Source organism: Aulostomus chinensis, chromosome 12, assembly GCF_037954235.1.
Source record: "Aulostomus chinensis isolate RoL2024-O1b breed Wild chromosome 12, RoL_Achi_v1.0, whole genome shotgun sequence".
Classification (NCBI taxonomy): Eukaryota; Metazoa; Chordata; class Actinopteri; order Syngnathiformes; family Aulostomidae; genus Aulostomus; species Aulostomus chinensis.
The window spans coordinates 1,884,844-1,910,681 of NC_141331.1; the positions used below are offsets into that span (position 1 = coordinate 1,884,844).

The window sequence follows — 25,838 nt, forward strand, 5'->3', positions numbered from 1 at the left end:
ACATGACTTTCCGGCTCCAAACTGCCCTAGTCACCCTTTCACGTGAGTGTCCTTGATGAGCGTGTCAATGTCCTCAAACCTTTGAGCAGTGCAGGGGGACATCTGCACGTCACATCTGGCCTTTTACATGCACAAACGAACACCAGTTTGGCCTTTAATGGACTTCGAGAGCCGTATTCCCCACCGCACTCCTGTTGGTCGGTTGGTTTTGGGTCAGCGGCGGTGACTGGGGGCTCCGGCGGTGTGCCGGCAGTCAGCAGCAAGCGCTAATGGTTGCGCCACACACTCATCAAACCGGAGAAAAAGCTACTCTGAAAGTGACGGGGCAAAATGTCACCGCACACGGCATTATGGGAACATGATCAGTGTCTATCAAGCGTACGGCGCTCTGAGGGAAAACAGTTACACTAGCAGAATGAAAACTACGCTGACAGTGGAAGACGTTGAAATAAATGTCAAGTCTGCTTATTTTCTACTGGAGCCTATTTGGGAGGTGATTTCTTCGAATTTGGATCATAATTAAAATCTATCAATGTTCAGCTGACATATACTGACATGAGTTATTGACCTCCACCAACGTTTGTTGTACATTTGCATTTAAATCATTATCTTAACACCTGCTGACTGTGAGTCGGTCTCACTGCTCTCACAGCTCTCAGTTGAGACCAGTTCAGTTGTTGTCCAGCACTCATTAGCCACTAGCTAGCGGTAAGAAGCTATATAGGCTGTCCCCCGCAGACAAATGTTGCACTCAGTCATTGTGGCGACAGTAATGTGCTTGTAGCCATCAGATCAAATCGCTGCAAGGTTTAATGAAGCAAAAATGGTGACAGCAAAAACATATTTTCCTGCCACTGAAACGTTTAAGATGTTATTCAGTTGTGTAAAGAACTTTCAGTATCACACAAGCGTGTGTTCGCTTTTGTCCAAGGGCCAATTTGGCCCCTGAAGAGAAAAAGTTTGGGTGCCACTGCAACAGTTGTACTACAACAGTACTACAACAGTACTCCAACAGTACTGAAACATGCATCTCTTACTCTTCTCTGACCAGTTTTTCCATAATCTTCTTGAACGCAGCATGGAGGAGACGGTGCGGACGCTACTACAGAACCAGGACTCGCTGGAGGGCTCCAAAGTGGACCCACTGGACCTCATGAAGGCATACAAGGTACTAAAGCTGAACGACCCCAGAAGGTCCCAGAAACTGGTTCCTATCATCTTTAATGTCTATCTGAACAATTATGAGACATAAAAACTGGCTGCTATTTTTATTGCGATGGAGGAGAAATCCCTGCTTTTCCTTCTCATTGGCATAATCTTGACAACGTTCAAAGACAATTTGGAAAAAGAAATCATTAGCTGTATGACTTAAATGGATGATAAAAGATTAGTTCATATAACACCATTAAAATGTACAACTCCACCCTAAATAAGTATAAAGACTTTAAATTATCACTTGTGTGAGTTCCATCTAAACAAATTTTTTTATTACTTTGTTAAAAACCTCTTTAACTCCCTTCTGCTCCTTCCTCCTTATAAACCCAGGATTTGATGAACAAGCAAGTGTGATAAAAGTTAAATGAAGAATAATAAGCAAATGTAGAAAGTTTAATTGCTGGATTCAAAATCTCATCTTCAGGTAATCAGCAGTCCGCCAAACTTGTTAGTGCATTGACATTCGTGGGCACAATTTAAGAATTGAATAGAGGCAGAAAGTTCTTTGGAAAAGCCACAAATTAAACAAAATGTTATTAAGGAAAGTAACATTATATCATCTTAAAAGAATAAAAGTGTTTAAATAATAAATATTTCCATATTTTTTTTCCATTTCCATGCTGCATACTGGACCATTATCACCCCATTACATAACCCTAGTTTAGAAATGAGACCCAAACAGACTCGACAAATGTTGCAACAGAAACTCCCTCCATCATTAACATGAAAAAGAGACAGAGGGGACTTTGCAGTTGTAATTAAGAACAAGCCATCGCTTTAGTTTTCTTGCACCAAGTCTTGTTGGAACAGACAGACTTGGAAGTTGGAGTTAAATCTATTAAAATCAAACTTGTAAACAGAGCTTGAATGCGTTACTGCTGTTGTTGTTGGTCGTGTTATTTTGAATTTCTTTGTGACTTGAAGACATGCGTCTCTGCATCCCAGGACAAACTCCTGGAGGAAATGTGGAAACAGCAGGACAGTCTGGAGAGTCCCACGGCCACAGCAGCTGAAACGTCGGCTTCGCCCGAGGCCAGCGGGGGACTGGAGGAGAATTCCAACAGTAATCCTCTGCTGGAGCGACTCAGAGCCCTGGAGGTAAAGATGATCTTCTCACCTGTCCTGCAGATGTTGACTATCTCTGCACCATGCGTGCTTCACCTGGTTCATCAGTTGAAGGAGCTGATATTTTACTAAAGACTAACCTGAATGAAATGCACTGCAGTTTACATCTTAAACACAGGAAGAGGAAACAAGTGTAAAGAATAGAACCAGCTGGGACCCAGGATTGAACCTTGTGGAACCCCACACCTTGTATGGGTGGGCAAAATCATCAACCGTCCCCATGAAAGACCTTGAAGATGAAAACGGTACATCATGAAATATTCTAACCGACTTGATATTAGTCGCGTCACTGAACATCAACGCGCCACAGTAGTTTCTCCTTTATTAATGAGGGATTGCAAGTCTTGAGTGGTTAAAGAAATGACACGGCATTTTCACTCTGATGTGCTTTTACACTGATCAATAAACTAATTATCACTTTTTTCCCTCATGTCATCCAGAGCAGTTGTCAGCAGGATGTGGCCTGTAGGCTAAATCTGTCCTGCTACTGAATTTATTCTGCCCTCCTCATTTAAACCGTTTCACCAGGCTGCAGAATTCTGCCAGGATGGGTAGGTTCAAAGGACTCCTTTTCAGAGGTGGACAGGAACTTGAGCTTTTACTTCCACTCCACCACCTCTCTAATCTCATACTCGATGACATTCACAGATTTAGTTACTTAGAGATGAGAGTGGATATATAACTCAAGCTTTCAAGAAACAACAATTGTTTAATATTAAATTAGTGGTTTCCAAGTTTTGTATTTGGGAAAAGTCTTTCTGGTCAAGGACACGTTTAATGTCTATGAGATATCAACTGACTTTAACTTTAACTTCAACAAATGATCAAAAATCTCTAACAAAATTCAAATTCCAAGATATTAAAACAGATTTATGTATCTGAACTTTTTGTCCGCCCCTGTAAATCATCTCAAAACCCTGATCTGGGGTCCCTGAATGCAGCAGCAGCAGCAGCAACATCATCAACAACAACAACAACAACAACATCAACAACATCAACATGTTTTCAACACACTGATGCTTCAGGATTCACTCCCTGATGATGTCATGTCTTATATTGTATCAGTCAAAGGGCCCAAACCAGCACTTGCATTTCATACTTTAAAGGTTCTGAGCAGCTCCTCCTGTGGCTTCAGATGTGGTGTTAAAATTCTAAACTGCTGGCTGAGGGCTCGGATGTTTAAAGTCCGACGGGAATATGTTAGAAGCAGAAAAATAATTACAGAGCAGCCTACGGTAAACGCATAATGAGCTCCCCAACAACTCTAGAACATGAAACATGTCTGTTGCGGCGTCAGTCCCACGGATGCTGCGTGTGGATTTTATTGTCTTTTAATTCTCCAACCTCCAGTTCTGCGTTCACAGGAACCAAATGAAAATGAAGTGAAATGTTGAGTCACTGTCTAACTTTCAAAGGCTAATTAGCAAAAGCCAGCTGTCATTCACAGCACCTGAAACCTTGTGCATGCTTCATTTGAAAAATGTGTAGATGGAATAAAACGAGGATGATCGGTCTTTCATGACGCCTGCGTCCATACTTGAATATCTGAGGAACTGAGGCCCTGATCTGTTGAGGGTCAGGCCTGAGAGACGTTCCCTCAATGTTGGTGTGCTCCTGTAAGGGTGGGACACTTAAGCTCGTCAAGTCTGAACTCCACTCAGTTTTTTCTGCGTTTTTTTGTTGTATTTTTTTAGAATTAGAACACAGTAAAGCCTAAGTAGGAAGTAGCAGTTTCCAGTGACGGGCTCAGTGTTGACTCGCTGGTAGGGTAAAGAATATAGAAGTGACCTTTATGTCAGTCAGTCAGACGACATCACCCAGGCAACCAATCACAATGTGACCTAACAGGGAAAAAAACAACTTTATCGGGCCGAACATGAGAACCACTCATACAATACAACTTAGAACTCTGATGAACGCTGTTGAGATCATGAAGGAACGTGTGGGCATACAGAGTTTCTCTGCTGTGTACGACACAGCGTCTCTGTCACCGTCATTCGAAGCTTTGAAGGTGTCTGGCCCACGCTTGCTAACATACCGAGCTCCTTGTTTCAGTTGGTTGGTGAACAACTGTCAGAAACACAGCAAACGATAGAAAAATAAACAGAAGAAGCATCCCCAGCTGCTTCCGTTGGTCATGTGACGTGTGATTATTCTGCATGTCGGTGCAGCTTTGGGGGACAGTGTCAGCATGTCGTGATGTCATTAGGCCCTGCACAAACACCATTAATAACTGTATTATACCATACCTTCAGATAACGTCACAGTCAAGGGATCGTTTTACTGAAAGTGAGCTGATATTTGCAGAATGGTGTCTGTAGTGCAGTTCCTGCTGTTCCTACTCTCTGTTGTTAGGGTTAATGGATCATTCTGAGGGTGGAGCAGGCTTCTCATGCTGCTACCTCTTCAGCGTGGCCGCCTTCATTTAATCCACACTTGTAATTAAACTTTAACAGCAAACTGGAGGAACATGACTCGCCTTTCCATTTAGTTTGAAACTACTTTGCAGCCCTTATACCACACTCAGCCCCTCCCTTATAATCTGCCATGAAAAGTGGAGAAAAAAAACCCTCCCAGAGCCACAAATAAGAGACAGAAAGTAAATAATGAAGACAGACAGACTGAGTTCAGTGCTGTCTCTGCTGAGGGGTGGCACTGACGCTCTGCAGCTCCTCCACTGAAAAGCAATTTTCTGTGGAATTTAACAGTTCAGCTGATTGATGCAGCGCTGCCAACTGCTCCGAACCAGCGAGTGATTATTTGGTTCTACAGATGTAAATAGAGCCGACACAAGAGGACTGAAAACACCACATGAGTTTCAAATGAAGAATAGAATTGTTGATTTATTTTGTACTTGGAACAATTAAATCCACTGAACCATTAAACATATATTCTGTTTTAAAAACTGTCCCAACCACAGCATTATTCGTGGTCAGATGCTGTAATAAAACAAGAATTGGTGGATGTTCACCTTTCCGGCAGTCCTTCATCAAACCACACGAATCCTTATCCTTAGATAAACGACCAAGTCGAAGCTGGAGACGTGGATTTTTCATCAAATAAAATGTCACCTGAAGTAAACATGAATCTTTCTGGAGCACAAAAGATCCTGCTGATGTTCACAACATACTCAAATGGAAAATTTCCTATACATTTTGCAAATGACATAATTAAAATAATAACTACAACAAATGTCCCACTGGAACTAGATCCAAACTGGAAGCAGCAAGCTAACGTTAGCATCTCTGTTAGCGGTGAAGATGTAGCATCAGCTAACACGCTCTACGAGCTCCTCTCCGGTGGTTATTTGCCATTTCTGTCACTTCCTGTAAAGTGGTTGTTGTTGCCCGCAGGCCAGCTCAGGTAGCCCGGACCCTCCAGATTTACTGGATTAATAATTTCTGAGGAAAATCTCTTCAGTTCCAAGAGTCTTTTTTTGTTCCCTGGCAGACCAAAACAAAAATGCCAGTGAGTGAATTGTATCTGCAGAGCCTCAGCTGAGTGGAGTCATTCAGTCAAGAACCGTGGTTCTCCAGGTAACCTGCCCATCCTGCAGGAGTGGAACCTTGGCTCACTGGAGAAAACACAAACTTTAAAACACAAAAGAATGATCTTAAAACCCAACAAGTATCAGAATTGATTTAAATTAAAAAAAAAACAAACGTAAAGGGAAATAATTTTACTGAGAGGAACACAGTCAAAGTTTTATTTTTATTTTTAGTAGTTTATGAGCAAAAGTGCCATCAGATTCTCGAGGTAGTGGATGTAAAGTGTAAGATAATTCATCAGATACAATTTTTTCTGCATAGTATTGGTAGTGACGTAACAAATATGGATTCATGCTTTGTTATTCCACAAAACAACAAGCTAACAATATTTCAAGTGTTGTTGTTTTCCCTGAATGGAGCTACAGTGTCACACCTCTTAAATGAACGCCCCAACATTCAGGGTAAGTCTCTTCATCCTCAGAGCCAGAGCCCCTCCTCTAAGGAGCTAAGACCCAGGCTAGTTAGCTTAGCACAGTGACTGGTAGTGGGTGGGAAGTGTTAGCGTAGCTCTGTCTCTACCTGCATTAATATCAGGAGGGTTGTGTGTAACCGTGGTGATGAATACCAGTTTAACATGAGGAGACATTGTAGTGGTAGAATCAGACACGTAGCCGGAACTACTTTCCTGACTGGGCGCAGTGATTTGACGCAGCACCCCCAAAGCTCCACTGGAACTTGGGTCAGCAGAACCAAACGTTTATTGAGGACTAGAAGAACGACTGCTGCTACTGATGATGATGAGGAGGAGGATTCCTGCTGGACACACCAGCATCCTGGACCTGAGCTAGCTGATGCTAACACTTCCCACCCACTACCAGCCATTGGGCTAAGCTAACTAGCCTGGACCTGAACTAGCTGATGCTAACACTTCCCACCCACTACCAGCCATTGGGCTAAGCTAACTAGCCTGGACCTGAGCTAGCTGATGCTAACACTTCCCACCCACTACCAGCCATTGGGCTAAGCTAACTAGCCTGGACCTGAACTAGCTGATGCTAACACTTCCCACCCACTACCAGCCATTGGGCTAAGCTAACTAGCCTGGACCTGAACTAGCTGATGCTAACACTTCCCACCCACTACCAGCCATTGGGCTAAGCTAACTAGCCTCCATACATGCCCTGCAGCCCGCCTCCAGCTCTAGACCACCTACATCTTCCCACCTTATGTGCAGCCTCCACATATCTGAGGAACAGTCTCCTCACTGTTACACCATTCATTCATTGATGCTGATAAAAACTTCTTTAAAAGTGTTTTTACAGCCTCTCTTCATAGCAACAGGAGTGTAATTTGTTGTTATCTTGTATGAGTGCTGTCTCTTAATTAGTAATTAATTAATTTAAGCCATGTTCCTGACGACCCTCCTGATAACAGGCCAGTCAATACTCTCTCCCCACACATTTTATGTTGTTCCTTGTATCTGCGACTTGGGCGCTCTTTTTTTAACTTTGGTTTTAAAAGGTAATAATCAATCATTTTAGTTACTTACAAGAGGAACACGGCACAAAAAGTCCAGTCTTTGAGCTGTGAAGTCTGAGTGAGCGTTGGTACATCAGGATGTGTTTTGAATGTTCTATTCCTGTGTTTCAGGCGGAGAACTCTGCTCTGTCTTTGGAGAACGACAACCAGAGGAAGCAGTACGAGCGCTGCCTGGATGAGGTGAGGGAGGGTTTTCTCACACACCTTCTCTGTTGCCGCTTTTTTTTTTTTTTTTTACCCTGAGAAGTGGAAGTGCAGGACTTCCTCCTGTGGCTCTTGTCCCTGTCAACGCTAACATGGTCAGCATGGCGCAGTGAGGTTTTTGTCATGTTTAGCACAACTAACCACAAGTCCAGCGCTTCCCCGACCCCACAGGTCAATTTGGAGATTTGTGTCGCTGCATCATTTTTTTTCTTATTATGTTCAGTCTCTCGGATGAGCCGAGCTACACAGTTACTGAGCTACACTCTCCTTTTTCCCCAGATGTCTCTCTCACTATCATTTAAACTTCCTACAGTTGTTAATTTCCTGCTCTTGAAAGTTTTATATGGTGCTGACACGCGTCCAACTCCGCTAAGATCCTCCAGCAATGTCTTCAGTCATTCCAGCCACAGACGAGGGTCCAGTAGGATCCTAAAGGACTCGGACCAAAAGGTGCCAGTCAGGATCGCAGGAATTGAACAAACCTCACAAACCAAACTGAAAAAGGAATCAGCTGACTGGAAAACAAATATGAAGATTACAAATTCATGAACCCTCTGGAGGCTACACAGTCGAGCAGTAAAAACAGTGCTGACTGTGTAAATGTGTAAGCAAATGCCAATATTATTGTGTAATCATTAAAACTCCAGTAGATGAGAGAACAATCACAACTGTGCCTCCCACCGTCTGAGCAGGTCGCTTCATGTACTCTTATGGAAAGTTCATCAATATTAGCTTCATTGTTTCAGCTGATGTGGGAAACACTTTGGAAGCAAGTAAAGAATAAATATAAACACACAACTCAAAGCAGATTACTTTGATCCTCCACTCAAACGATCCAAACCCACGTCCGTAGTTGTTCTCACTCCCGTCAAACTCTTTTCTTTAGGTATTTTTTTAGTGACCAAGAGGGGAAACATAACTCTTCCAATATGGAGGCCCGTAGGGATGAGGTGTGTTTGTAGTCCAGCAGGAAGTGGTCATCTCCTGGTTCCCCCACCAGCAGGGAGTTGGTCGTCTCCTGGTTCCTCCACCAACAGGAAGTGGTCATCTCCTGGCTCCTCCCCCAGCAGCCAATAGGATCGCTCCATGTGATTGTGGTGATTGAATCAGTAAATCAGCTCTGGTGAACAAAAGTTGATGATCTTCCAGGTTTAGTTCATCAAGATCATCTTCACTAATGAACCCTCTGATGATGCTGGAAGCCTGGATGCTACGTTAGCAGTGCTAAGCTAACGGTAGCCTAAGAAGGAGCTACACCAGGGTCACATGACTTCAAGGTCACCACCACTCAGCTACAGGCTTCTTGTGTTTCCTCTGATGACCTTTACTGTCCTTGACAGTTCTTATGCTAAGCTACATCAAACACATGCTAACCCCAGCAAGTAAACGCACAGATAAGAGGTTGGCATTTATTTTCTAAGTGTAGCGGTTCGCCCGGAGCCAGATGGGGTCGTGTGAGGTCATGTTTGCAGCAGTCAGAGATGAAGATGAGCTGCCTCAGACGACGGTCCTTTTCAGAATAATTAACGGACGCCAGCGGAAGCGTTCATCAGTAATTGAAGCCACCTCTGTGCTACGAGCTGGAGAAGCCTCGCCGCTCGGGAGGCCTGAATATCTGGCCGCACTCACCCCCTCGGCTTTCTCCATGCCAACACATCCATCTCTTCCTCCATCACCTGGCAGGGCTGCTCCACTTCATATTTGAGCAAAACTTCACTGATGGGCTTGTTACCTTGGAGATTGCCTCCCACAAAAAAAAAATCTCTGGTTAAAGACAAACACTTCTTCCGCTTCTCAGCCTTGTTGTGCATTCATGGAATAAACATTTTATTCTTGGTTCCCCGGGTCAGTGAACGTTAATCAGCGTTAGTTAGATAAGTCGTCGTGTCATCTGCTGTCCATGCGCAGGTGTTGATGATGTCATCTGAACCAGCAGCGCAAAGCCACGGTACTCAACAGCAGGAATATACCTCCAATTAAAATGGATTACTTAGAGTGTTGCGAGGGAAAATAGAAATTTGTGCCCATGTGCATGAGTCAAAACACCTGTGATGAGGACGACTGCGGTGAGACGGTCGGTGCCTCTCGGACGCGTCCGGTCGTTCAGGGTTGTTGGGATCCAGAACCGCTGCTGCTGTGTGGGAGTGTTGGACCACGTCAGGAGCGCTCAAGTCTCTCTGTCAGTCAGTCGGCTGCAATTTGTTTGTTTATTTTAGATTTCCCTCAATCTGATGCAACATGCTGTCAGTCTCGCACCTCCAGGCTCCTCAGGATGATGTTGTGCTGCTTCATTTCACAGTTTTAACTTTTTGTTTTTACTTTTTCCCAAATCAAGGTGGCAAACCAGGTGGTCCAGGCCCTCCTGACACAGAAGGTTGGTCTCTGTGTAGAAGCTTTGTCAGTCCCTATTATTACTGAGCTGATTATACGACACATCCTGCCTCGTATTGTAATATTAAAGGCGTAGATGTACACCGAGCAGAATCAAAGGCTCCAGGTCATCTGGTATAACCCAGGTCTTCTTAATCCAGACAGAGGATCAATAATCCACAAACACTGTGATTGGAGAAGAGAACCAGTTCCAGTTTAGCACTCCTATGAGTGTGGAGTTTGATGCTGAGTGCAGTTGAACCGGCTCACGCTCATCCTCACTTGCTCACAACAGCACCAAACTTACATTCAGACTGAACGCAACATGAAAGTAGTTCTATGAATCTGCACCAGATTTCTCTGCCTCAGGCACCAGCTGTGGGTATTTGAACTGAACCTCCAGGATTAAATATGAAACTCATGAATTCAAGTTAATTTTTCCTCTCCAAAAAAGAGGAGCTAAACTGGCACAGCATCAGTTCATCTTCAGCTGTGTTTGTGGGTCCAGGCTTCATGGACGTTAGCCGTTAGCTTCTGACCGCGTGTCTCCTACGTCTTCCAGGACCTGAAAGAAGAATGTGTGAAGCTGAGGACTCGAGTGTTTGACTTGGAGCAGCAGAACCGCATACTGAGCGTGTTGTTTCAACAACGTGTCAAGATGTCGACGGTCCCCGTCTCACAGGTGGGTCCACGCGGCGCCGCGGACACCAACACTGTCAGGTCCAGCTCACACTGAGGCGCTTTGAATTTTACATGAGCAACATTCTGCTGCTAAAGGTTACTACCTTTAAAACGACCTCAGAGGGAAACATCCACCTGAGAGGCACATACTTCACTTCCCAGGTGGATGAAGGCTTCGTGTGAAGGTGCAGGGGAGGCGAAGCTGCTGCCCCGCCGATGTATTAATGACGTGTATTTTCCACGTCTGGTATAGTGAAGTCTTCGTCTTACTGAGCTGCAGTCGCCCACAACAGGAGTGTACAGAAGCAGCGTCCTGCAGTGGTGTGTATTCATGTGTGTGACTGGAAGTAAGTTGGACTCTGAGAAAGAAAGAACTGGATTGAGTGTTGCAACTGCGCAGTACTGGTTTCCTTATGGACGGAAAACCTTTCCAAGCCAGAGATGAGTCCTGTTCCTCCGGCGCTAACTGGCTCCTCCTGGTGTCATCCCAACGGATTCCAACAGCGTGCACAACACTCACCTGGAAGCACGGCGTTCCAGGAACGTTTTAAAGGAAGAATAATTCACAACTAACCCTAAGAATCTTTATGTGTCACTCTTTGAGTATTGCACTTCAAAGATTACATTTTTGTTGCAGACATTACTTAAAATAATAAACTTGAATGATCAAATATTGTGAGAAAATTAAAATGAATTGTCAGAGAGAAAAGTCAATAAGAACTTGTGGAGGAGGGCAGGACCAGCGCCGCTCACCAAGACCACCCTCACCCTGAATGTGTAAGTGCTAACTAACAGTTAGGAGCCAACCCTCCGGCCAGAAATGTCTGTTTCTGTGACATCATCATCGCCTGGTGCTCGGTGAATTTCAGTGTTTCCGGGAAGCGAACCTGGATAACAGCTGCCTCCCATTTAGATTTTACTGAGATTTATTTTTGCAATGACGGATCAAGGCCTGAAGTCATGACGAGTACGAGTTCATGCTGTCTCAGGCCTGTCAGCGAGACGACAACAGCCTCTTACCGTTCCTGTTCCTGAAACTTTTGATGGACGGATGGTATTTAATGTTATTCTGAGATGAATCTTGAAAGAAAAGCACCGACATGGAAGATCGAGCTCAGCTTGTTAGTGCTTGATGTTTGTTTTACAGGCAAAAAGTGAGAGGAATGTTGAGTTATTCAGCTGCAGTGAGATGCTGTCATTGTAGCTGTGATGCTAACACACAACAGTCGTCCGTGTGTGCGGCGCTCCAGTCAGATCGGCTGGTTCCAGCCACGCTAGCAGCTCCACAACAGTTAAACTTCAGTTTCCTTCCATCCGTCCATTTTCTCTCGCTTATCTGTTAAGGGTTGGTGGGTGGGGGGGTGGAGCCTCTCCCAGCTGACATTGGGTGAGAGGCAGGGTTCACCCTGGACGGGTCACCAGTCCATCACAGGGCCATCAGGAGCAGTTAGGGGTTCAGTATTTTGCTCAAGGACACTTGGACAGGGTCACCGGGGGAAGTGGGGATCAAACCAGCGACCCTTGGGTTGATAGACGTCACGCTACCTCTGAGCCACGCCGGCCTGTTCCGTTTCCTTCCTTTCTGTTTTATTGAGAATTCAGTGAGAGTTAGCAAATGTTAGCATGCAACCTGAGACCATCGCGCTCAACGACAAACTCACTCAGAAGCTCAAGCGGAATCTTTTGTCTTTCTTGCATCAGTACAGAACGACTCGTTCACTTTAAAACAGAGAGCAAATAGAAGATGCAAAGTTCGGGATGCGCCTCCTCTGACAAAGTCACTTCTTCCTCAGGGCCCGATCGCTGTCCACGAGAAACTAAGTTGTGAATCATGGAGCACTGCAGACAGCCTCCCTCACCAGGTAGTTTCGCGTGCTACAAGCCTGCTAGCAGGACAGGAAACGCCGTCTTTCATCTATAACCTTTTCTGTAAAGGTCAAAGCTGCAGACTCGGAGAGGGATGCTGCCTTCGTAGAACATCTGTATGCATCAGGGCAGAACCGCGGTCGAGCACAAGCTGATATTTCCCCTCTCAGCCCCTGACTTTACTGTACCAGTGTTCGTTTCCTGGAGAGTTTTGTGTGCCGACCACTTCACCAGGTACACTTGCACTTCATCTAATACAACGGCTGCAGTTTCTGCCTTTACAAATTTGCGAAGTTCCGTTTTGACTTGAGGTCATGTGATGTAGCTCAATCGCCGTGGATGGCTTTGATCTTGAGGAACAATCAGAATCCTCGTCAACAGATTCACTCTCAGTTGTTTCTTTGTTGCTGTGTGCAGGACAAATGTTAATAACTCGCCGTTGCCAGCAGCACAGATCAACAGTTCCACGGTGCTCGTGCTGATGCAGCGTTCCCTCGTATCTGGGAGCTTCCATCAGCGCGTTAGATCATTATCTCACGCCTGAAGCCGGAATATTAACAGCAGTTAGTGAAGTTACCAGCTTTGCATTTACATGATTGATTCAGCGGTTTGGGGGAATGTGATTGTTGATCACTGGGAAAAGTTTGAGCTGTAACTTCTGTTGTGACCACCTGCTGCTCGCATCACCGCGCTGATGAGGTCACAGCTTAGGTGTTTGACACTTTCACAGAAAACCAAACTCGGTTTTATAAGAGGTTTGATTGCCGTCTTGTGGAGATGACATTCAAGTCAGCATCATGATGTCGTTGCGTCGGCATTACTTTGATTGGTTTAATGTGATTATGTCACAGTAGAAGGTCACAGCGCTCGCCCAGACGCCTGGAGACGGCTGTGAAACTCCTCACGCCATCACGCCGCGGCTCACGTTTCTACACAACCTCAGAATAAATATATGAACGTCTCTGGTGCTCACCAGATATTCCTGGTTTGCGTGAGCATGAGCGAGTTTCCGGTGAAGGTTTTGTCTTTTCCTAGTGTTCCCTGTGGGACTCTGCACTTCTCACACAAGTTCCATGGCTTTAGCTTCCTCTAAATGGACGCTAACGGTACAGACCGTGACACGGCGGTGTTCAGCTCCCCAGTGAGACAGACCTTTTATTCCCCCCACGGTGGATGATGAAGAAAGAATGAAAAGTGGTTATTCAAGTTGAACATGAGAAAACCATGCAAGCAGCACTGGGTTCATGCACGTTAATGACGATAATGAACAAACCACCAAATGCAGGATTAATAAATCGAGGCCCAACCACCAACCTTCTCATTCTTTGATTGCCAAACTCAGACATGCCAAACCTCTATAGTCGTGCCAAAAATGAAGGTTAGATGTGTGTTTGGTTTGGGATCAATAAGTCATTAAGTGTGAGACAAAAAGCCTTCAACAACTTGCACCTCACTACGTTCGATCCGAGCGGTCTGAAGTCTGGCTTGGTGAAAGAGCCTGAAGATGGTTTTATATTGGACGAGGAAGTCTGAGATCACGCACATGCAATGTTTCTCCTGAACTGGCATCATTGCGTTTGTTGTGTACGGCGCCCTGGAGCTGCCACAGACAGAACTCTTTAATGGACACTGAGGATTTCTTTTTTTTTTTTTTCAGAAAAAGCAGGATAAAACTTTTTCCTTCAAATTAGTTAACAAGTTATTTCTTGCGGACTCAAATCAATTAAGACCTCTCTGTGGTTTAGTTGTTCCGTCATTGCATTTCCATGGCACGAGATCCCTGACGTGGGCATTTCAATCAACGCTGCGTCTCATTTTTGCACTCCTCTAACAGTTTAGAGGCGTTATTAGTGTCAGTGACACGTAGCTCGCCATCCACGCCGTCGGCTTGTTTCACTGCTGCGTCTTTCATCTTAGTCTCTGCTGACACCAGAGTGACCAGTGGGTCAGGACAGAGCCCGTTTCAGCCCGTCAGGCAGAACGCTGAGGAGGAGGAGGAGGAGAATAAAGACAGCAGCGTGAGCAGTACAAATGACCGCAGGCCTCGGGACAGAGAGCCGGTAGTTGGGGGCCAGCTGAGGTGAGAGCCGTGATGACGGTAGCTGCTTCAAAGTGGAGTTTGAGGAGATGAGGTGAAGCAGGGAAGGTTGCTTCAGGTGGCTGAGGCGAGAGACGCCAGCGGTGATCCGATCGTTACAGTTAAACTCCACATCGGGCTGAAGCCGCTGAACTGAATCATCTCCTCTCCTCTGATCTCCCCTGTGTGGTGACATCTTCCTTCATCAGTTTCCTACCTGACTGGGTGTGAGGAGCCTGAGGAACCTTTCCACTCCGCCCCCCGCGATGTCAACAGAAACAGAGTTTATAAAACCTAGCATGGCAAAACAGAGGAAGGCCATGTTTGATCAAATCAAGACTCCATTCAGAAAACACTCGTTTTAACAGCTGTTTGTTGTCTTCTTGTAAAATGACGCGTCAAACCCTGAATTCATGCTTTCTACAAATCAGCATCGTGATGTCGTGACTTCAGCCTTATTTTGTTCTGCTCATCGCCTCCACCAAGGAGGTCATGTGATCGCCATCGTTGTTGGTAAGCAGAATAATTGCCAAAGTTGTGGAGGGTGATGTGAAGAAAGTGGGTCGGATGACAGAACTTAGTCTGAGAACTGATCAATTACAGAATTGATCTGGACCTGATGATGTCAGGTCACCTGGATGCAGGTGCACGCGCTCACCTTTAGCTATAATGGACGTTAGTTGGCAGCAGCCTCAGTCGGACTCATTGCCAGGTGTTGGTGTTTTGAGCGGACATCCACCTGTACAGGGCAGATCCTGACAGAGGGAAACGCCTGAATTAGAACAGTGTTGACGTATTTAGTAGAACGTTTGTGGAACAGAAAGAAATCGCTAAAACAAACGGAGAAGCTGAGGTGCAACTTTGAAATGTGTCACAAATCAACCAGTTGATTGTGATTGACAGGTTGCTGATTTAGAGCCCCCCGACTGAATACGATGGCAGAAAAACTTGTCGCCATTGACAATGCTGTCAAAAGTTGATGGCTGCTCCGGTGATTTTGGATCAAGACGCCGGTTGCTCGATGCTCACTGTGGAGAAAGGAACCTGCAGAACACAAATAGAGCTCTTATTGTGTGTGCCTGGAGAGCCGTTCTCCTCAGGCCTCAGATGTGTTTATTCAGGTACATTTTTAGCTTTTGTGTAATTAAGAGAAATGTGACTCTCTTTCAAAGTGTCTGGTTTTTTTTTTTAGGCAGAAATGAAATATGAGGAAAAAGTCTTAAGAACAGTGATTAAACGAAGGAGGAAAACACGACTGTGCCCTTGACTTAAATCACCAGCAGCAGCACTCTGACTGAGCGTTGTGTTCCACTCTATCACTCGTGTCAAATCTCAGAGACCCCCTGACATGCCGACTGTAATTACTTCCGAGATTAATCCACTCACGCGTGGTCAAACGCGGGCTTTCCCACAGTGAAACATTGGCGGCCTGAATCATCAAATAATAGGTGAATATCAACGAATGGACCAAATAACTTCAGTCCCCAGATCCCTGATGCAATTATTTCCTATTCATGCTAATTATTGCTAACAGATGACACTAATGACTTTGAGAGGCGGCTGGTCATGGCGGCTCGGCAAACGATCAATGCTGCTTTAAAGAGGGTCGCAACACTTGACTTTGGGTCGGTCCGACTGGGAACGGCACCATCACACAAACCGGTGATGGTTCCTGCTCTCAAATCCTGAGCACACACAGGAAGTAAAGCTACGAAGTGCAGTTGGAACTCCCCTGCGGAGGGAGGCGACTCCTCCTGAGGTCCACACTCAAGAGAATTTACACCAGCAATTCTGACAGATCTGAGGAGAAAAATTACAAAAGCAATGAAAGAACAACATTCATCCATAATTCTCATGACAATAAGAACAGCACTGGCACCATAGAGGACGAGATACAACACCCACAAGCACAAAGGCAGTTCCTCCAGCTTGACAGAGTCAAATAGACATAGCATGAATCCCCATTCAACATTGGAACATTTGCTATCATGTAGCAGAACCTGTCCTGCTGAGAGGAGCTGGTGCTCTGTGCCGTTCAATATTTATAAAAACTTTTTGTACACAGCTTTACTTGTTACATATGGTACACTATGTACCGTGGTTTCCTGCCTCTGTACAGAACAGTGCAGTTCCTTGCATTAGTTTAAGTAGAAAAGCTTCTGATTCTGTGCCAGCAAAATTAGGAATAGTAATTACTACTGAGATTGTGTAATTGAAGTTGTATTGATAGCATAGATATAAATCAACCATCCCCAGTCACTCGTTCCCTGCTGCGTTGATACTCCAGAACCAGCTGGTCCTCTCTCCACTTGTTGGGAACAACATGTTTCTGCTCTGGGAACGATCGGGGACCAGTCATGCAGGCTGCAGCATGTCAGCTGGACTCCCAAAATAATGAGCTCAGATTGACGAGCAGCTATGAGCTCCAGAGCTGGGTGATGATTTTCATTTGATGTGGCAGTGAATCCGTTAGTGCTGCACACTTGAAAGTGTTGTAACACACCGGTAGAGTCTGGTACTCCTGGCGGACTGCAGCAGGGAGCGAAGACTCCACCTGACCATTGGTTCCCTACATCCACTCCTCAGGGCCAGCCACCTGAGTCGTCTCCATGAACATGCTGTCATGAGAGGAAAGTCTACCAGCGAGCACACCCATCCGCACAAACAGAGCGGTGGAAAGATAAATGTCAGCTGACTCCTCTGAGTGTCTTTTTGTACAAACGAATGCAACTGAATACATTTCAGACGACCAGGTAACTTTATTGCTCATCGCTAACAACACAGCACGAATCGGTGAAGCAGGTGGTCGGTCCTAAGGTCGCCACACCCTTAAGCTTTACTCTAACATCCATAAGGTTATAAATCAAACTCACGTTGCAGTGAAGAAGACTTGAAACTAGCAATGGAGAACATAAATACATGAGGAAGGTGTTTAGTGAAGTCACAGCTGAGGTGAGGTCTTCTTCTCACAGACTTGCATCTTCACTTTGCACTCATCAGTTTGGCCCCCTGCTGGCGATCAGACAGAATGCAGGTTGAAGACAATTATCTGTTGAACTCGGAATTTGTCATCACTGCTCATAGCTGAAATGTGTCTGGTTCAGTAAAGTCGTCAACTTGGTGGACCACACTGGGAAATGACACTGAAGATAACAATAACAATGTGTTTTCACCAGACATTCAGTAAATTTCCTTTCCAGACTTTTGAATGGACTTTCCAAGGTCCTGCTGTTATCAATCTTCAGGCAAACACTACTTGCAGTTATGCCTAATCAGTCTTTCCAGAAAAATGCAGAGTTTTCTTGTGATTGTTGCAGGCAAAAATCCTTGATTATGCAGCACATTTTCTTAAAAAATGCAGTGGAATATGCGGGGTATTTGTGCAGGATGTGCTGGGTGTCACAAGAATTTCTTCTTAATGACCTTTAAATGATCAAGACTGGGCCAAAAGAGTCAAAGTTTAAGTTGAATTTATTTTCTTGTACAAGAAGGAGCGTTTTACAATGCAACATACAAATGAGGTTACAGAGAGAGACTCCCTTTGGAGCGCTAACAGTTGGGTTTATACACCTTACAACTGGGTATTTCTGCTTACTCCTACTTATACAGACACATTCCACAAAAATCGTCACACATCTTAGCCAGCTTAAACAAAACTTTGATGAGTCAAAGAAGTCTATCCCTCCATGTTCCCCCTCTTCTCCTGTTGAGGGTGGTGGGGGTGGAGCCTATCCCAGCAGCCTTCACCCTGGACAGGTCACCAGTCCATGGCAGGGCCAACACATAGAGACAGACAACCATTGGCTCTCCCAGCCACGCCTACGGTCAATTTAGAGTCTGGATTAACCTGGTCCCTCTTGATGTCTTTGGACTGTGGAGGAAGCTGGAGTACCAGAGAGAACCCAGCAGGAACAGGGAGAACATGGAGACTCACCCAGAAAGACCCCGTGCTGCAGCCGGGGCTCCACCCACAACCTTCTCATCTTTCCCAAGCAAATAAAACCAAACAACTCCAGTCTGTGAAAGATGCAAATAACAGCAACGCTGTTGATTTAGATTCAGGTTGTGGAGCAACACAAGAGTGCCATCTGATTTTTAGTCTTTGTGCAGTTGAGCATAAAATATGAATGAACTGCCACGAGGCTCAGCGGTGTCAGAATGAGGGCATCATTTTAACATGCATTTTCCACCAGTTCCCAGAAAGTAATCATGGTATACCTGCAGCCCAAAGATACATGAAGACTCAGGAGCCGTCGAACTAGTGGAGTGGAAAATGGCCTCCATTCCCCAGTTAGCTTTTGCTGGAGAGAGACGTCTCCATATCCAGCCAATCGATTCTTGGATATCTAACAAAAACAAACAGATAAGTGTAAACACGGTCGTTGTGCACATCCGTCAAAGACAGTTTGTTGGATGTGATGTCATAATTTGGGTGGATCTCTGGTAAGAACAAGACACTATGAGGCAGATTTTTACTAAACTTTCATAGGACCACCTGGCGTCATTAGTAAAGAAAAAAATACTTTGGTGGTCAAGGGCATTCCAATCAGTTTTATGTCAATTTTTCTTTTGTCATATACTGTTGTATTTAATAATCATTTTACACGGATGTCTCTTTGCTGTGTCTGTATACTTTCTGTCCATTGATATCATAATTGATTATTTTCAGGAGGTCCAACGCAATGGGAAAGCTGGTATCCCTGCAGGACGGTGGCCCAGTCTGCTGAGTCTGACATGCCCTCGCAGCAGCGGTAGCGGCAGCAGCAGTGAACTGTCACTATCGAGTGCTTGTAGCGAGTATTCAAGTGGCTCCCACACTTGGGCAGAGGGGCGTGGCTTGTCAAAGCAGGTTGGTTTGGTTCATCTGTGATCACCCACACAATTAAGCCTCACAATCAAGTATAGGGATGGTGCCAAAATAAAGCATCTTTTTGGGGTATTTCGGGTACCTCAGAGTTTTCCATTTATACATTCCACTTGTCCTGTAATACGCAGGGTGCCGCTGGCCGAGACAAGAGGATGAGTATGGGGTCAGTGTCCAGTAATCATTCAGCACCTATTGAGCAGACAGACCTGGGATGGAAGGAAGGCCATATTCTGAAAGGCCTGAAGCGTCTCCAGACATGCACCTCCAAGGAGACATCCTTACCTGCGTCTCTAGCACACTGCAAAGACTGCATGACCTCCAATGAGGGAATATATTCCTTCGGTGTCAAGTGTGCTCTGAAAGGGACAACAGCAAAGCAAGTAACCCCAGCGAACCAACCTTTTAAGGCTGAAGCAGGGATGGCTGCTGTAGACTCTGATGATCCCAATGAAGATACACCTAAGCTACAGAGTCGGGAATCCACCGACAAATCAACGAGAGACCTTCTTAACTTGGACAAACTGGATGTCACAAGAGATGGTGACAGCCATTTTCAAGAAGACCCTGTAGACCCTACAGGGAACACTGGCCTTTTTCCCTCACCTGTCACAGACAACTTCTTATTTTTGGCAGGCCCTGCGGTAAAACTAGGTGTCAGTCCAACAGATAGCCTTACACACCTGGAAGAACAAAATCAAGGCTCTCTGGAAAAACACACGTCCACAGCCATGATGGTAAGTGACCGAAACAATAACCAGGAAAGGTCAACTGACCGTAAATCCAGACTTGATCTTGTGAAAAAACACCAGAGCAGTGTTACTATTGACCATGTCAACCCAAGTGAAGTGAACTTGGGTATACAGCATACCGCAACAAGGGCTCTGAGCTGTGTGAGTGATGCCAGACAACGCAGCTCCTCAGTGGAGGTTTCTCATTGCAGAAATGATGCAAGCCAGGACCTCGTCATCTCAAAATCTCCTCAAAAGAAACTAAAACCTCAGCCTTGTGACTCAGCGAGGAAGGCTTTCATTCTGCGGAGCAAGAGTGCAGACGGAGGACCAGAGCAGCAGAAGCATGTTCATTCTCCACTACACCAAAAGCTTATCAAGGGTCACAGGTCCAAAGGGCATTCAAACCCTCCTGGGCACAGCACTCCAAACAAAAGGACAGATCATGGTAAAATGCAGGGTTCAAGCAACGGAACATTATCTAACGTTGACAAAGATAAAGATACTGCTACAGCTAGTTCAAAGTCCCTCGAGTGTGTGCAGCAGCGCTCTCCTCTTGCTTCCCCTGTGAAACACTCAAAGGCTGTCAAGCATCCAGGAGGCCTTGAAGCCTCAAAAAGCCCGACAAAATCTCCAAGACTTCAATCCGGCAGTGAATCTGTTGAGGAAAGCATCTATGACAACTTGCCCTGTTCTCCACGAAAACAACGACACCAAGAGCAGCTCTCTGACGTGTCTCGTTCAGAACAAAGGTCTCCATCTCCACCACCGCTCCCAGGTCGAACCACTTCTCTTCTCTTGAGAACCAGTTGCGACTCCCTACCCAAAGCTCATAAATCTGCAAGTAAGGCTCAGAGCTCAACTACTGGAAAGACAACATCTAGCACTGCCAGGCCACAATCAAATCAGATCTCTGGTTTGCAGCTTCAACCATCCAACACAGCAAAAGACAATCAACACTTTCCCCCACAAATGGACTTTGAAGGTATTAAGCCAATAAAAGATACGAAAGTCTACAGCACCCACTCACCGAGGATGCCAACCATCCCAGCTCAAGAGTCACAAAACTCAGAGTCAGCCCCGTTATCCATGAATAGAACTGTGGTGTGCCATAATGGAAATGGTGTTTCCTCTATATTGCCAAATCAGAGCATCTTGCAAAGATCTCAACAGAGCATCAGTGAGCCCAAACTATCAGAGGTCCTGCCTCAGGCCTATTCTAATGTTTACTACCACAGTGTTGCCAATAATCCTCAGTGTTCCACCTCAAGAGCAGTGAAAATGTCTCCCTCTGTAAATGCTAGATCCCACGAGGCAATCGCCGGACAAGACACCAATACCTTCCTCGTTTTTGGAAGACAGAACAAAGAGGATAATACCGTAAAAGGCGTTCAAACCTTCCAGACTTTCATTTGTGATCCCCAGGTGATGCGTGAGTGTGGCACTCATGACAAAACTCGAAGAAAGATCGAGACCCGCTGTAACTCGCTGGATTCAGAGCCCTCGTCTCAACCTGTAGCAGCGGACAGTGGTGTGATGTTAGACTGGGGATTCGATGAGGAAGGTTGGCTGTTTAAACGGTCCGTGTCCGTATCAACCAGACCTCCCCTGAAGCCAGTGATGGGCATGAATGGGGCCAAGGCTCGGAGCCAGAGCTTTGGAGCGCGCTACATGGACAGGCCAAGCTTCAATAGATCTGGAAAGGTGCGAACTCAAATTAAAACTCACTCAGGGAGCTCACTGAACTCTCTGGGTGACGTTCTTCCCGGAAGTATGAGCTGCTCCAGTAGTTATCATTGTCCGATGAATCGATCTCTTTTGAACAACTTCTTAATTGAAGAGGGCCTGGCAGTACCTCCACATTTAGGGTCCTCCAGTGAAAGACTTCAGAGTCTTAAACACCAGCGAGAGCAGGCCCGACGCCTTCAGATTGAGCAACAGTTTTCAAGTGCCTTTGGTGAACCAGTTTGTGAAGAACCAGAGAGACAAAGTACTATAACCACGATTGAAGAGAAGGTGATGCTGGGCATAGAGGAGAATTTGCACAAGTCTCAGGAGCAGGAACGAAGCAGTGAAGTGAAGCAAAAATCCAGCTCAACCCTGGCTAATTGGTTTGGTTTTCGTAAGAGTAAGCTTCCTGCCCCGAGCAGCAAAAAGAGTGATCCACCAAGAGTAAAGGAGGACAAGAGGGAGCAGAAGATTACATCACTGTTGGGAGTAAAGCCGACAAAGACTGACAAAAAGAGAGACAGAAGAAAAAGTGATGGAAAAGATTGGTAAGAAAATAGAATTAATTGACAGCGTGACATAATAACAGTAGAGCAGATAAAACGTTAAACTCGGGGGAGCGCGTGTTCATTTACTGTGATGGCAGTTTTGAAGCTACTAAAACATCCAAACTGTTTCCTGTTCTTGGGTGTTTTTGTTCAGATAAACTAGTTTTTATCTTAAGTCTTACCTGTTGCAATTTTCCATACATTAATTCGACCAAACAAAATTTCCTTTGACATTTCACCGTTTTCATAAATGCCCAGCATCACTAATAATTGCCATTTATAGTCTCTGCACTTTCATTCAAATTCATCTCATCATGATTCTGAAGTCTTAATGGATTCATTTTCTGACTGATGACTCAGATCCTTGGCATCGAGAGGTCAAAATTCCAACAGCACATAGCATTGTACTTAAGTTTTAAACAAAATTGTGATGACGTATTCCTTTTCTCCATTCGCTATGAGATTATAGAATCTCAAGGGAGGAAACTCAAATTTTTGATTGAATATGTTAATGTAAAAAAAACATAATAAATGTCGACAGAATGGCACACAAGATGACCATGAAAAACAAGGTGGAGTTACAGGTGGCATCATTAGTTTCCTTGAAAAGTTCTCATGTATTTTGATTTGCCACAAGTTTTTCAATCCAAAATGCCGGAGATTGTAAAACTGGTGTTGCCAAGGAGCTATCCAGTAGCTCACACTTCCAGATAAGTTCTTTGTGCAGTAAGGAAGTAACTCTACTTACACGTAGACACATGTATCATCATAAAGAGGCTAGCTGTTTGGAACCAAGGCGACTGTATTTATATGTAGAATAATTGACTAAAAAACTTAAAAGAATTGAAATATGTACAGTAATTGTTTCTTGGCACTCTGTCTCAGCTCTGTCGGGAGAAGAGAGTCCCATGATGCAGTGCGGGCATGCATCTCCATGCCCTGCCCAGGGATGTCCCTGAATGAGATGCAAGGACACACGGACATCATCGGGGAGCCGCAGGTAAATTCCATCACGATACACACAAAACTGTGTCTGCGTTCTGTTTTTACCTCCACCAAGGACATTCGATTGTCGGCAGGAGTAAGCAGTTAAACTACTGAACCAATTCTCTTTGAAGGTGTAATGGACAGACAAGTCATGTGGTCGATCCTCAAAGATCCTTTACTGCTGTAAGGGAACATCCACAGATTAGAGGAACAGTCAGTCACAAGAAAGAACCAACCAATGGCACTGAAGGAAGCCTAATTCCCTGTTGGTCCCTCCGCAGGTGTTGAACCGAAGAACTGACGGTGAAAATGGATCCACTGTGAAGAACCCCAACCAGGACGCAGTCATAGGTTGGTTATGTCACCCTCTTGAACGTCTCGGTACCTGAAAAACACTTCTAAGCTAAATCGTTAGCTGTGTTCTCAAAGCATTTTACGCTCAAGGTTTTATCTGTGCTTGCCATTTTACAGTTTGCAGAGAGAAGTGAAGACCAAATATGACAAATATCTGTAAGTCATCAAACCGATGAATCTGCCAAAAACAGTCGAACAAACATGCAAAATGCCTAATTTTGTGAGTGTGTGCTTTTCTTCCTCCATGTTTGTTGTTTGTTCTGCCTTTGCATCTACACGTTGTTTTGAGTGGCAGTTTGAAAGGACGGATAGGAACCATCTCATGGTTGTATTGCCAGTGGTTTAATGGCGATATTGTTTGGAGGCTTGACCACTCATCTTCACAGATCCATGCAATGAAAATTTGCATGTGCAGGCTCATCCAAGCACGAATGGCTGAACCTTGGTTGAAGTAACGAACAGACTGTTAGAGGGGTAGGGCTGGTCGAGGTCGAGAACCAGGGCTCCAACTGGTCCGAATCGAGGAGTCTGTCAGCTTGGAGGGTTCTCTCCTCGGTAGTTTGTTGTCAAACAAAAAATGCGATGTGAAACAAAATGTATCACTACACATTATGTTAATCTACTGATGAGCTGGTTTGCCAAATGCCAACAGACCTGAACGAAGAAGAACTCAAAAACTGTGTTTGTGGGGGTGGGGGGGGCAGAACAAGTTGATGCTCTGATGCTTCCGAAACCACAAAGTTCTCCTGGTTACACGAACTGATCAGACTCGTATGTGCGGAGTGCACCAGTAGTTTGGTCGCACTGTCAGATCACGTTCTCAACACAAATGGCATGAGTTCATTTGGAACCTGTCCACCATGATCCCAGCCCGCTTCACCGGCCCACGCCTGGCGCCACCTGGTAAGATTAGTTTAACCTCCACTGTGTTCCCTGGGGAACCGCCAGCAGCCACGATTCAACTGCTCAGAAACATCTTTGACCCAAGTGACCATCTGGGCTTCCTTTTCCTTCCATCCATCCATCTATTTTCTATGCTTTTTATCCGTTAAAGGTAGTGAGGGGTCAGGGGGTGAAGCCTATCTCAGCTGTTATTGGGTGACAGGCGGGGTTCACCCTGGACGGGTCACCAGTCCATCACAAGGCCATCAGGAGCAATCGGGTTCAGTATTGTGCTCATGGACACTTGGACGTGGTCACAGGGGGAAGAGGGGATCGAACCAGCGACCCTTCGGTTGCCTGACGTCCACCCTTCGTCTGAGCCACGCCGCCCCAGGGCCTCATTTTTTTGTGTTTAATGATTTCAAATTTCATGATTGACAGGAACCAAAATGCAAATCTGACAAAACAATGTTTTTAACTCTGTTTGTGTTTTCACGACAGTTCAATTGAATGTTTTTCTTTCATTTCTGTCATTGATCATTGATCAAATCACGAGTTGACGACCTTTGACCTGGAAAGCTGTCCTGCATGCGAGCCCCGTCTTCCCTGAGATTCGAACTGTTCCAATAAAAAAAGAAAAACAAAACAAAACAGGGCCCCGGTTGAACAGGAGTCGTCATTGTGTTCAGACGTAATTATCAGGCTAATTAGATCTGATTGGCTAAAAGGAATCTTGGTTCAACGCTCAAGTTAGAGGAGAGAACACGTGGATGAGCAGGTGAAAGTGGACAAGACGTCAACTTCATGAGGTCCTTTTTTCATGGCCTAGTAAATTAAAAGTAGCAGCGTACAAACGCCCTCACCTCCCAGGTAGAGGACCTGTGGTCGGCGCTGGTGGAGTCTCACTGGGCAGAGTGACACCAGCCGCTACATGCAGCAAATATCAGGCGTGTTGATACGGATGAGGCTCTGCCCTCGGGGGTTAATCACCTCATTAAAATTTCAGCACTGCATCAGCTGAGCGCGCTCAGTCCAGTCACGCTGAGCGAATTCACTTTGCCGTTAGCAAAACTGATACTCTCCAGACTGGTTGGCCCTGGAGAAGAGTTGACGGAGCACTTTTGATGCTTTCGACGAGATGAGAAAAAAACAAAAAGCTCAAACCAGCCATCATTGTTG

At 45.3% G+C, this 25,838-nt stretch overlaps 1 protein-coding gene and 1 long non-coding RNA gene across 9 annotated transcripts in view; one reads left to right on the forward strand and one right to left on the reverse strand.

The window, feature by feature from the left end:
* Window positions 1-25,838, forward strand: part of LOC147251704 (nck-associated protein 5-like) — a 50,421-nt gene that overhangs the window by 16,098 nt on the left and 8,485 nt on the right. For 6 of the 8 annotated variants that reach the window (XM_086219558.1, XM_086219559.1, XM_086219557.1 and 3 more), the window contains 9 exons: window positions 1,078-1,168; window positions 2,161-2,313; window positions 7,479-7,547; window positions 9,907-9,945; window positions 10,504-10,623; window positions 19,235-19,414; window positions 19,561-22,436; window positions 23,322-23,436; window positions 23,705-23,774. In XM_086219558.1, the coding sequence (XP_086075684.1) occupies window positions 1,078-1,168; window positions 2,161-2,313; window positions 7,479-7,547; window positions 9,907-9,945; window positions 10,504-10,623; window positions 19,235-19,414; window positions 19,561-22,436; window positions 23,322-23,436; window positions 23,705-23,774 (3,713 nt within the window). Of the gene's footprint in view, window positions 1-1,077; window positions 1,169-2,160; window positions 2,314-7,478; window positions 7,548-9,906; window positions 9,946-10,503; window positions 10,624-19,234; window positions 19,415-19,560; window positions 22,437-23,321; window positions 23,437-23,704; window positions 23,775-23,894; window positions 23,934-25,838 lie in introns of all 8 variants that reach the window. The other 2 variants (XM_086219563.1, XM_086219564.1) reach the window with 1 other exon arrangement.
* LOC147251705 (uncharacterized) lies at window positions 18,172-20,476 on the reverse strand. Its single transcript, XR_015118664.1, has 4 exons — window positions 19,515-20,476; window positions 18,784-18,911; window positions 18,500-18,582; window positions 18,172-18,384 (listed from the first exon to the last, which is right to left on the reverse strand). It is a non-coding gene; the product is annotated as an uncharacterized LOC147251705 (long non-coding RNA).